This window comes from Cupressus sempervirens, chromosome 4 (assembly GCF_028749045.1).
Source record: "Cupressus sempervirens isolate cs-2001-9-10 chromosome 4, ASM2874904v1, whole genome shotgun sequence".
Classification (NCBI taxonomy): domain Eukaryota; kingdom Viridiplantae; phylum Streptophyta; class Pinopsida; order Cupressales; family Cupressaceae; genus Cupressus; species Cupressus sempervirens.
This window is the reverse complement of record NC_143121.1, coordinates 905,977,472-905,991,358: the sequence shown is the minus strand read 5'-3', so window position 1 is coordinate 905,991,358 and position 13,887 is coordinate 905,977,472. Positions and strand designations below refer to the sequence as shown.

The following is a 13,887-nucleotide window of genomic DNA, read 5'->3' as shown; positions in this document are numbered from 1 at the left end:
AAAAGGCTCTAAAAATAATCCTAACAAAATAATTGCTATAATTGGATCAAAAACTGACATAAACAGAAAAGTCTCAAAGGAACCAAAATGCTTAAATTATAACCTAAAGCTGCCAAATTAAGTAATGATATTAGAAGAACTATTAACTATTCTATCCATACTACACCTATCAATGACATAAGGAAGACCAGAACATCTGGTATGACCACATACTATGTTAGAAAATCAATAATCAAAGAATTTCAATATCTGACCCAAAGATGATTTCAACTTAAACCATACTCTCCTACACCAAATCATTTAAGCTCAAAATCATCTTAACTTGCATACCACCTGTAAATCTATAACCGATGCCTTCAAACATTACCATTCCTCTATATATTCAAATCGAGAGCATAGATAAGAATGTGCATATTCAAACCGAGGGCAAGGATAAAGATATAACCAAAGAAACAAGATGGATCTAATTAGACCACCCTCCAAGAAGCTCCTTTCTTCAACATTCCAGAATAAAATTATAGGGATACCAACCAATAATGTAACCATAGGGGAATACCAATCCATCCAAAGATAATAATAATGATTTCAGAAGCTAGCTTGAAACACGGATTAACAATAATCTAAAAAATTAGAAGTGACATAAAGCTAATCTTTCAGGGATCCTAAAAAACCTGGCAATGACTTTAGAGGCTACAGAAATGGGCCAACCTAAAAACGAAAAGAAATAAATAGGGCATCAAACAAAGACCCATCTTTGGAATGCTTCAAAATGATTTCCCCTAAGCATTATGAAACAGAGTACTACCAAAGCTTTGAAATCCTTTACCTAGCTGGTTAGACCCATTCTATAATAGGTCTTGGTTCTGGGATCCGAGTTATTACATCTAAATATATTCCAAACCGAGCATGGAGATGAAACATAATTATGCTAATCGACGCTTGAGCGAAGGAATAGAAACAAACTTTTAAATATATCCTAATAAAATTAACATAACCAGATCCTAGACAGCTTCATATATGCATATGCCAAAGACATATCAGAAAATTGAATATATCAATATTGCCTTTGCGAGGAAACATACCACAATAAATCACCATATCAATAGAATTTAACATTTTAATAAAATTCTACCGAGTCTTAAAACCTTCAAAATGTTAATTCCAAACACAATCTTGATCCTAGTATTAGATTACAGAAGTAAAATACAAATTATGAAACAAACGTTTCCCCATTCAATTCTATATGGATTCAACTTTGTATTCGTATCCGATTACCATACTAAACGCAAAATCCTTTTAGCTATAGACCAGCTTACCATCGAATAATCATAATTCCTACTTAATCAGGCCAAACATTAAATATATTCAAGGCTACAATAAATTGATGGCGCAGGTCCCAAAAGAAGCTTGAAAGAACAAAAGGTGTACAGTGGTTTCAAGAAACCATCCAATACAGCATTTACACATACGACAATTCACACCATTCCATATATAATCTTATTATATAAAACCATCTTCGTCTTCCTTTAATTACATTTAAGCATTCTATTAATAGATCAGATACTATTTGCGAAAAACCCCATAACAGGTTGAGACAGTCAACAACTAGAATTGTCTGTAATATATCTATGTAAGAATTAGTGATTTAGTATACTGGATTCCTTTCCCTATCTAATATTACAAAATTTTGGACTCGGAACAAAAACCCAAGGGCTTACATACCGTATTCTTAAGGTAAATATAGTTCAAACCTTAATTTAATATTCAGTTCTCCTTAACCCGGTTCCTTTCTTGCTTCTTCCACGAAACCATGATCACCTCTGGAACGTCATCAGATTCATCCTCGACAAGATAAGGGGGTAGTTCAAATGAGACCTTATTTTTGCTCGTCTTTTTCGAGTTAACGGTGCAAAATTCCAGATCACTGAGGTCATCAAAGATCACTCCTGGCTGCACATAAACATTGAATAGTTCAAGATAGTCTGTGACCCACTCGTTATTCCCTTCTACAACTATCCTTCTCCATTGTAAAATAAAGTTTACACTAGCCTCCATCTGCGACCATTCCCTATAGAAGGCCAGGCTTTCCCTAATAATGAGGGATTGGTGATGAGGGGCTGTCTCCAGCTCTACAGAACCCAGTGGTAATCCCATATACCTTTCGGGTAGTGGGATTATGTATTTATCATCAATTCTATGCACCGCCTTCTCAATTCCTTTCCTCCAAACAGGGTTAAATAGATCGAAACAGAGCCTCACTATATCTTCTTTCCAGATCTTTGCCCTTATCATTACCCCTATGAAGGAGCCAATTATGGTGTTGTTGGTTCTCCAGGTAGCATTGTAGTCAAAGAAACCTTCTCTTATGGATCTGATCACCACAAAGTGTGTCATATCATCTGCAACCCATAGAAGACAATTCCATCTCTCGAGTTTGACTTGCCTTAGAAAAGCCATTGTCCTATTTTCAGTTGAGTGAAAAACATGGATATTTGTCTCCATCCAAGCTGAGATTAGCATGCCCAAGGATAGCAATATCAAATGCTTCTGTTGAAATGACTCCACCAGCAAATTCCCTAACTTAAATCCAACTGCGTCTCTGTAACTATTACCCTCATCTTCTGTCCTTTGTAAATGCAACAGATGATTTACTTCCGTCATGATGGATTTGACACATACCACCTATTAATGAAACCTCACATATAAGGATCCCTTACCTCATTGTACTCGAATAGCATGATATCTTGAATGTTTTGAATACGATCACCAATAGTGGGATCCTTCAAGTGCCTCCTAATGATGTGTTTTGTACAAATGTTGAGGTAAAGATTTATGAAATGATTAAACATATCCATTTAGATAAGACTGTATAGGGATAATGCAAATGAGATGCCAAATTAATTAAACTCCTTATGATTCTATTTTATTATAACCATTCCTGATTGTAATAAATCTCGAGAGCTCTTCAGCTGCTAAGATGGCTAAGTATTGCGGGGAAGGTTCTAATTTATATATTACAAATTATATCTTAATATTGAAACCCCATCTGCACCCTGGTTAGCTAACCCATTAGCTTTCATATTCCCTTCTCTAAAAATGTGAGTAATATGAATTTCCTCAAATTTGTCTAATAGCATGAGTACTTCTTGAAGCTTTGAATTTAGAACCCAATTCAAAGTCTTTTTCTTTCTAACTACATTAAGGACAATTTGAGAATCGCCTTCAACGATGATCTTGGGTAAGCCTAGTTTCTCACAGAGTTGTAATCCTCTCTCTAGAGCTTCTAATTCAACTATGTTGTTAGAAGAAGGAGGCAACAGCGAAGCTAACTTTGCTATCCATTTTCCATGATCATCGTTGATTATGCAGCCAATTCTAGCTATACCTGGATTGCCCCAGGCCACACCATCAAAATTCAACTTATGCCATCCTTGAGAAGGGGGGGGGCACTTGCAATTAGCTCTTGCCTCCTTATTGTGAGAAGAGTAAACCAATGGAGGGTTGATAATAGTGGGCCAATTCTTCTTCATAAGCCCATCCCCCATTGAGAATGAGCCTTCTTCTTTAGATGATTTCCTAAGATGAGCATTTAGCACTTCCACTATACATGTTTCTAATTTTAATAAAAACCTCTCTATGTTCAGTGCTTTTTCTCAAAAGATGTGGTGATTTCTCTCTTTCCATATTTCGCAAACCATAATTGAGGGGCAAATATTCCAGAGCTTATTATATACCCCATGAATTGAGTTCGTAAACCATGAGCCGAGAAGCCCTTTGACAAAGTTTTGCAAAGGGGTAACCTAGCCAAGATGAGCCCTGAGTCATTCCCAACAGTTGAGCGCATAAGGACAATTGAGGAATAAGTGATCTACATTTTCATTGCTTTGCTTACATAAAACACACCAATGAGGGCCTATAATACCAAATCTTAATAATCTATCCGCAGTTAGGACCCTATTTTGTAGAACTAGCCATAAAAAGAAGTCAGCCTTAGGAAGACAAACCGCATCCCAACACAAATTAAGTAGGATTTCAATCTTAGTCCATCTCTGAGATTGAATGATAGTCTTATATCCTTGTTTCACACTATATGAGCCATCCTTTGATCCAACCCAGATAAGGTTGTCCAACTTTGTGGATTGTTTGATATTTCTGCTAGAAATAATCTTCTCATAGGCCTTTATTAAGTTCGAATCAAGTTCTAAATTATCCAATGAACACCACTTCCATTTTAGGACCCCATCCGAAACCTCTTTAATTTTATAGTCCTTTACTTTATTACCCCACAATGAGGTCAACCTTTGCTTAAGGATATCATTACTGGGGGAGGACTCAATCGGGGGAAGTCTGTCCCATGAGTCTTCCCAAAACAGAGCTTTGTCGCTTGACCCTACATCCCAAGTTAAAAATTTACTTATAAGATTCTGACATCTAGTCATAAAGTTCCAACATTCCGATCCTTTAGGGAGTCTATTCATTCTAAACAAAGATTATGGGTCTGTCGGGTTAAGATATTTGTTATATATGATTTTAGCCCATTTTTTATCAGATTCCTTATATAACCTCCAAATTAGTTTTGCTCCCAAGGCCTTGTTTTGCCATTGGGGCTTTTTAATTCCTAGGCCCCCATATTCTTTTGATTTGCATATATTATCCCATTTTATATGGGCAAGTTTCTTATTCTCTCCTTTATCTTTCCATAAAAAATTCCTAAGTTTGGATTCAAATCTCGAAGACATCCAATTAGAAAGAGGTAAATAAGCCATAGGGAAGATTGGGATGGTTGAGAGGACTGATATGATCTTTGTAATTTTACCCGCCTTAGAGAGCCATTTGTTTTTCCAACTCCCAATCTATTTATCTACCTTTTCAATTGTGTCCATCCAAACTTTGTTGTATTTCGAACCTTTCTTTAGGGAGATACCTAGATATTTGCATGGAAACACACCCTTTTTAAATCCCATGATCCTATAGATCAAATTTTCCATCTCTGGATTGGTATTCAGAAAGAATATCTCAGATTTCTCTTTGTTCACCTTCTGTCCTAAAGCATCCATATAGGTGTGCAAAATACGCTCTTACCCGGTAAAATGTTGTCATTTGCATACTGTTGATGAGTAATGTTAGGAACATTTCTAGTTACAGTGATACTCGAGATCCTTCGATTCAAATATGCATCCAAAATTGCCCTCCCAAAAGCTTTAGCCATTATGATGAAGAGGGAAGGTGATAGAGGGTCTCCTTGTCTAATACCCCTAGAGATCTCGAAAAAGCCTTCAGGGGTCCCATTGATGAGAACATAAATTTTAGGCGTGGAGATAAACTTGAAGATTAAGTTAATCCATTGATGAGAGAAGTCGAATGCTTCTAAAGCTTTGCAAAGAAAGCGCCAATCAACCATGTCATAAGCCTTCTGTATATCTAGTTTCATCAGCATGCACGATTCCTTGTCTTTGGTTGCTGAATGAATAGTTTCCTGAATAATAAGAATGCCATCCAAAATAGATCTCCCTGGGACAAAACCTATTTGTTCTTCCAAGATCAGTTTTGGTAGGTATTCCTTGAGTCTGTTAGCCATGATTTTCGAGTAGATTTTGTAAATTGTATTACATAGAGCTATTGGGCAAAAGTCACTGGGATGTTCCAGCCCATCCTTCTTAGGAATCAAGGTAATGAAAGAGTAATTAATTTCTGCCAACAACGATTCACCATTTCACGATGCTTCAATGGATTTCCATAAGTCTATCCCTAAAATATCCCAACATTTTTGGAAGAAAAAGGCCTGAAAACCATCAAGCCCTAGCAACTTGTCAGGGTTCATATTAAAAACTGCATATCAAACTTCTTCAAGGGTGATTGGTCTGTTGAGATTTTTATTATCTTCAGGTGTAATGAGTTTCGGAATGAATTAGAGAAAATTGGACTGAGCCTCCCTATTTGATCCTTCATGATTGTTGAGTAAATTTTTAAAATGGGAGACTAACGTATCTACTATTTCTTGTGGATTTTCTATGCGTGAACCCAGCATATTAGTGATACTGGTGGTTCTAGAATGAGATCTATTGTAAATGGTTGAGTTATGAAAATTTTTTGTATTACGATTTCCCTCGTCCAACCATTTCTCCCTAGATTTTTGTCTCTAGAAGGTTTCCTCTTTTGAAAGTATATTTTCTTGTTTCGCGAGAAGGTCTTTTTCTAAATGGTATTTCTCATAACCCATGTCAAATCTAATGATTTCCTGATTTAAGTTTTTTAAATTTGCTTCAATCTCCAATTTTTCTTGTAAGATATCGTTAAAGTGTTCTCTATTCCATCTTAAAATGTTTTCTTTTAACATGTTGAGCTTGGAGACAAAAATGAACATTTTAGAGCCTTCAAAGTTTGCTTGTGCCCATCATATCCTGATTTGTTCAATAAATTTTGGATCTTGAAACCACATTTTTTCACACTTGAATGGGTTTTTGGGTGGTTTAGATGGTTCTGATATTTCCATGCATACTGGAAAATGGTCTAAGCCTGCATATGGTAAAATGGATGATTGGAGGTTTCTATTACAATCCGTAATTTTCCCTACTATAAAGAACCTGTCTAGCTTTTTCGTAATGAAAGCATGATCCTTCCTTTTATTATTCCAAGTAAATGTACCATTACTTAGCAGAATTTCTACCAAGCTTTGTTTATCTACCCATGATTAATATTCTATAGATGAAGATGTAAGATGCTGTATACCTCCTACTTTTTCATTCAGGTTGATAATGGTGTTGAAATCACCACCCATTATGACGTGGCTATTTTTGTAATTATGCAGAATCACACTTAATTCGTCCCACACCTCTTTTTTCTTTATCATACAATTTGGTCCATACACATTGATTAAAATAAAATGTATATCAAATTTTAAACTCTGTATGCTGACACACATCTAGTTAAAGCTACTAGCTAAACACTGCAATTCTACTTTTTTCGGATTCCAGATGATACCTAGACCACCCGATGCACCCATTGCCTCTAAAAATACTGAATCCCAAAAACCTAGCATCCTATTTAGTTTGGAACCTTCTAACTTGTTTAATTTAGTTTCTTGTATTAAATTTTTATTTGAGTTAAAATTATTTAGGTATTGTTTGATTAGTCTTTTTTTGCTAGGGGCGTTTAAGCCCCTAGCATTCCATGTTGTGATCCTCATGATGCCTTGGGAAGGCACTTCCCCTTCCCCATACTTAGAAGCTCGTCAATTTTCCTCTGTTCCCTGCTTAGTCCTTCAGTCTCTCGTAACTCCTTCAATGTTTTCCTACCTCTTTTTCCTTTCATCTTACCAAAAATTGGAGAGCTCAGTCCTTCCTGATTCATATATAATCCCAATTCTTGTTGATTTTCATCCAAGTCATGTACTGGTGAAGTTACAGTATCTCCTATTTTTTTGAACTCCTCATTCTCTATTTCTCTACATATCTTAATTCCAATATCTTTTTCATCCAATTCCTCAGGCTTATGTTTTGCCATATTTCCTACTGATGTCCTATTCTTTCCTTTAGTGATTTTTGATTTATTCCCACTTTGCTTATCCAATTCCATAAGACTATCCTCCATTTGAATTTTTTGTAAATCCCTTCGAAGATCATCAGTTGTATAATCTTTCCCCCCAGTTTGATGATTTTTTGGATCAGTTCCTCTTTCTGATAGGTAGTACTATTATTTATATTATCATCATTGAAGACCTGAATCAATTCTTTAGCTAACTACTCAAGCTGCTTATCATCAGTCTCTGGCACTCATACCTTTGGAGGGGATTTTGAGTCCTTGTTTAAGAAGTTCTAAACCTCTTTCAAAAGTAAACTATCTGAGTTTATGTCCTTACCCCGCATCTCTGTCTGGCTTTCCTCTGGAGTAAAGGGTGAAGTGGACTGATAATTGGGTGTTTGCCAAAATTTTGAGGTTCCTTTGGATCTCTTATGGCAAGGAGTGGATAGATCTGCCTCGAGATTCCTATTTGATGTCTACTGCAGAGCAACCTGATTATCAATCTGCATAGTACCTTCTTTCAATCTGTCTTTCGAAGATGAAAAGAGAAGATCAATTTATGCTTCGCCTATATCATAATTCTCAATTATTTTTGAGACTTTGGCTTGTGTTTCACTGAGTTCTTTATCTTTGAAATTGATCTCTCCTGTTTGAATTGATAGTTCCTTGTTTTGGTTTACTTCCCCTATTTGTTCTGGGATCAGAGTGCAGTTATCTTTATCCTTCCTTTCAGATTCTTGCAACTCCTTCTACAATTGAGGATCCTCTCGGGTATTTTGTTCTGAATGTTTCCTCATTTTTTTATTACCTATTCCTTTGCAACCATCTTTAAGATCTGGTTGGGTGGTATATATAGTCTCCTCTTGCGTTGTACCCTTTTTTGTGATTTCTCTGATTGGAGTCACATTTCTATCTAAGCCATTATCTGCTATATTTCCAGTAATATGCTATATCTGTAGATTGCCGCCTTTGCCATTCTCAGTTCTACCTGCATCCTTGTCCTTCTTATCCATTCCCTTTTTCTTTTTTCTTTTTTTGTCTTTTTATGGATATATCATTAGCTTCCATCTCTGACTGTTCTATAGGCATAGGTACTATAACAGATTTAAGCCTTCTTCTTTCTGGCGAACGCTCTTCTATATCTTTGGATTCCATCCCCTCCTTATGATCTATTTGAACATTCTGTTGCTTTGTTAGAAAATTTTGTTCTTCGAGTTCTTGAAGTCTTCTATTCTTCATGATTCTTAGCTAGGGAAACTTGCTTCTAACATCAGAGGTCAGGGGAAGTATCTTGGGCATGATCTTATATGATACATCAAATTTTAAAATGTCAACTATTTTCCCTTTATATGTCTGAAAGAGGATATCATACTTAGCTTTACTAGTTATGAATTCCTTTTTAAATTCAGATGGGTGATTAAACTTAACATTAATTAGTATCTTTATATTGTTACAACAATAAAAGATGCATCAATACCTTCCACCTCTCCAACTATAGACCCTATAGATTTAATAATATCTTCTTGACATAGCTCCGGAGGAAGAGAGGGCAAAATAAACCAGGAAGGCATCTTACAATCTATCTTTTCTTCGCTAAAATTCTGAGACCATTCTATGAATTTAACACAATAACCATTGAAAAAGCATTTAGAAACTAATATAAACTCCTTTTTTACAGATTCATCTAAACATTGTACATATAGAGCCTTATCCAAAAAATGTGAGATACTTACTTGCTCCTCCCAGATTTCCTCCAACCAGTCAGATAATAGAGGGAGATCATGCTGCGGATCATTCCAAATTGTGAACACACCTCCCTTGAGGCATTTGTCCCACATAATTTCAATTTCTCTAATTGATATACTGGACAGATCTTCCAAGTTTTTACATAATCCAGCAGACGCATTAGGGTTTGGTGCCGAGTTTTGGTTATGAATTCAACAGTGTGGAGGGATGTAGGATGGAGGCGAATCAGTTTTGGTAGAAATCCTTGCCATTTGGGCTGTTGCCAAATATTGATGGCATAAGGGTTTTATGGTAGGCTCCATGTGTGCATATTTTGTTAAATTAAAGATCCAAAATTGGTTGTCCAGATGCTCGAGCGTGAAAAACAAGTGATGGTTATGGGGATTAAGTACCTCTAGGATTGTGAAGGAGGCTGTCAAACATGAATCCGTGCATTGATTAATCTTTTGTCTTTGCTTCCCTCTATTTCCTCTCTGTCTGGGAGGTTCTCCAACGCACTTATTTAAGACCTCAAAACTGTTTTCAGTTTTAATTTTAAATTGATCGGCATGGTTGTTTTGAGGTATCCTTTGATGCTAGTTTCGACCTTCGACTGGGGGTGGCCTTTGCCAGTACTTCCCCTGATCATATGCACTCCTTTTCCATTACTTTTGTAGGAATTTCTTCTCGCGATTCTTCGCTAGTTTTTGGAAGTTCGACATCTTCGAAAAAACAGAGCAGAACGGATACATAAATTTTACCTTAGAAGAATAAAAGTTAATAGCCTTTTTTAAATTTATGAATAGTCCTTTTCTATTAATAAATAATATACTAGTTACAATTCACAAAAAAGGGTTGGGGGATAAAAGATCACCTCGTGAGAGTTCACACGGCCAAAGCCGGAATCAACAACTATTCATAAAAAAAAACATTAAGCAACCCCTCAAGTTGCCAAAGCAGTGCCAGCTGAGGGGGGTGGTTCATCGCGATCATGAAAACCCCAGTCATCCTTGGGATTGGCAGGCGGGCTGGGAACAGTCTAGCCATCAACAACATCATTAGGGGCTTGGTCTCCATCCTTCATATTAGCTCGCGAGGGAGAAAAAGCCAACTCCAGGCGAAAAGGCCATTTGCCAAAAACCACATGAGGAGCACCAGGAGGGGGAGCCACCAGACCTAGGGACCACCTGGAGCCACGACGGGGTGGAGAAGTCGAGCGATGATGCCAACTACCATCGCCACCATTAGGAGAGCGGTAGCGGGGAGCCCGCGAACGGGGCATGTGGGAGCGGCGGGTAGATGAGCTGTGCCCTCGACGACAGCCCCTAGGTGGAGTGTGATCTGTTGAGACGTAAGGAGACACTCTGACAACTGTATAGGAAGCATTACCCCAATGATTGAGTAGCGCTTGGATTAATTAGCCTTTGATTCATCATTATTTAAAAACCAATTATTTATGTGATAAATTTAGCTTTTTTTTTTTTATAATAACCACCTAATATTTTTATTCTCTTAATTTTTAGTTAACTTTTTTATTTGATTATATGTAGATATTTTTTTAATTTATCTTTTTCATAAAAAATAATTCAAAAACTTATTTAAAAATTTCATTAAAAAATAAATCAATCAACTTACTATTACACTACACTCACAAAAGCTCATTAAACCTTTTAAGAAATGATCGAATGAAGTACATTTTTATAACCATCTCGAGTACATATCTTGATTCCTTTCCCTATAAAAGGGAACAGTTAAAATTATAAAATTATACGAAAAGGAGAAACCCTGACACAAGCTCCCGCCAAAATTGTAGCTATATTCAACTCTCGTTGTTTATTTGCAGGTCGCCATTGCCTTCAAACTTAAATGTATGTGAGAAGGAACATTTAGAAGATTCAACAATTATGATCCAAAGAATCACATCATTTTGAATGTTCAAAGGTTCGTTCCCTTTCCCCTAGTTAAACTCTAAAGCCTCTTTAATTTCTTTTCTTCTCTTTAGCAATATAATTCTTGAATGGTTGCCTTGTGGCTAGATTTTATATTTTCTTCGGGGGTTTGAGTGTAGCCTAAGCTCTGGGAATATTTAGCCAAAAGGGCTCTTTGACCCATTTACGCGCTAAATTGTTTTAAAAGACGAGGTTAAGGCCTACTGAAGATTTCCGTACTACGAGTACCTGGGATGAAAATATACAAATACTGACATAAACGAGTCCTGCGAGTTAGTGAACAGTAAATGATTAATGCGCTGTTTTGAAGGCCATATTTATGATTAATGTCTGTCCTGTATGAACACTTGCGAAAATTTCAGCATTTGTGCTGCATCAACGGATGTTGGAAAGCTGTAGGTATTTTACATTAGTATCAAACTGTGTATCTTGATATGTTGAATATGTAATTCTTTTCAGTGAATTGAGCATTTCGTTTTTTCTGAAATAAGGCTTATGGAATCCAAAGTGTGTCTCATGGTAGGGTACTTTTCTAAAAATCCTTTAATTTCTTTTGACGCATTTTTTTGGAGCTTTTTCCAAAGGCCAAGAACGTTTCCGCATATGGATCTTAAGTCTATGTCTGAATTTCGGTTCTTGCTATGGGTTTACTATGATCAATTATAAGCCAATAATATCTGGAGTTGCTTTTTGTTTCAGGTGAAAATCAACAGTACTAATAGATGAGCTCAAAGCAGTTCAAATTCATTTCTTATGCAAATACAACCCCTCTCTAACCTAGTGTAAGCTCTTTAATTACATCTCTATGGTAAATAATAAAGCTAGCTAAATGATATTTAAGCCGATCATGTGGTGTAATAAACTCCATATTTATGAATTCTTGTATCTGAGACACATTGCAGCACAAGGACTGCAGTTCTTCGATATTGTATGCAATTGGGCACTACATTTCACACTGCAAGAGTACGAAGAACATTTATTGCAAGAAGGATGTCAATGCAATCTTATTGTACTGGTGGCAATAAGCGAGGAGCGCTGATTGTGTTGGAAGGACTGGATCGAAGTGGAAAAAGTTCCCAATGTGCTAAGCTGGTCTCATCCTTGAGTGATAAAGGGTTTCCTGTTGAAGAATGGCGGTTCCCTGATCGCACCACAGATGTAGGGAAGATGATATCAGCTTACTTGTCCAGCAAAGCAGATTTGGATGATAGAACAATTCATTTGCTTTTCAGTGCCAACCGTTGGGAGAAAAAGTAAGCTCTTGAAATTCCATTGATAATTTAACACTTAATTAGATATTCTTGGAGGATTCTCTCTCTACAAATGCTTGAGCTTTGCTCAATTGCTATATTGTCCAGATATCCATGAAACATGAGTAACCGATTGTGTTGATTATTCTGGATTATGTTTGCAAATTTACTTACCTACTATTTATGAATGGATTTTGTGATTTTGAATACTTTTTATTCCAAGCAACAATGCAAGTGAATGACAACTGCATGCTATGCATTTTGATGTCCAAAACATGTGTGAGTTACTGGATATCACATATTTGAGTATTTTCTGAATCATTTGTTATATGCTTCTTTCTGTGACTTATATCATTCCATTTCTGAGCTGTGTTATTGTTAGAATGTGCACCCTTGTTGAACCCGGTTTAACCATTCAGTGAAACATTGGGATGACCTCCCAGAGTGTGGGTTCTAATAGTCGAGGCCAAACCAATAGTTATAGAGCCGGTTGTCTGTTAGTACTTTACCCACAATCCATTGTCAATCTGTTAGTTATAGAGCAGGTTCTCTGTTGGTACTTTACCTGCAATTTACTCTCAAATACTGATTTTTAGGTAAAAGGGAGAAGGGATAACTTAAAATGAAACCTATGGCTATGATGATGTTGCCCTAAATTAATATTCTGATCTGCACTGCTGGGGATTTGAGTCAATTTATCATGACAAACAAATTTTCTTCTACACAACTCGTGTTTTGATATATCAATACAGTCAACCTTTATCATACTTTATGGAAGAAAAAGTGGAAGTTTTCACAATCAAGAACTGTTAAAATTCATAACACAGACTATATGCTGTATAAAACCTATTTCTTCTGCACTAAGATGCTATAGGAAGTAACAACTATTTTGAGGATTTGCATATGAATCACATAAAATGCATCAGTCATCTATATTTGCATGCAAATAAACAGATTAGAGAAAGAAAGGTACTTCTTTGTTGATAGAAATCTTTTCATATACTGTTGTACATTTCTGAGAATGTGATTCTACTTTGAAAAATTATGCTCTTTTCTGTCACAAAATGAATGATCTTTCAGTCGTTTTGCAACTTTCTGATTGATAAGAAGTTAGAACCTAAGAAGTTAGAATGTACTATAGCAGAAAGCAAGCAAGAACTAAGGAAAACCCTCCCTAGCTGAACTATATCTTCAATCTCAACAAATATGAGAGAAAATAGAGCATGATTAATGGCTTCAATTTGACCTGGTTGCCTTCCATATTGGAGTTGGAAAGAATTCTGCTTTGATTTGGCTGTTAAAGGTGGAAGAAAAGTCTTGCTAGTAATAAGATACTCCTTGATAGGCTCCTAGATATCTGACAAATGTCTCCCAGATATGTTATGTGTTTTTAATGTCCACTAGACTGCTCAAACTACCTCGTAATTACCCTTGGATGCTAT

The 13,887-nt window shown here is 36.2% G+C and overlaps 1 protein-coding gene across 3 annotated transcripts in view; it reads left to right on the top strand.

Annotated features, from left to right (window-relative positions):
* The first annotated feature begins 11,013 nt into the window (after nt 1-11,013).
* The window catches only part of LOC149564316 (thymidylate kinase-like), a 41,871-nt gene continuing 38,997 nt past the window's right edge, over nt 11,014-13,887 (top strand). The window contains exons 1-3 of one of the 3 annotated variants that reach the window (XM_089827378.1): nt 11,014-11,187; nt 11,895-11,977; nt 12,098-12,448. In XM_089827378.1, coding sequence (XP_089683504.1) covers nt 11,949-11,977; nt 12,098-12,448 — 380 coding nt within the window. In that variant the 5' untranslated portion in view covers nt 11,014-11,187; nt 11,895-11,948. Of the gene's footprint in view, nt 11,188-11,282; nt 11,595-11,894; nt 11,978-12,097; nt 12,449-13,887 lie in introns of those variants that run through there. The other 2 variants (XM_089827380.1, XM_089827379.1) reach the window with 2 other exon arrangements.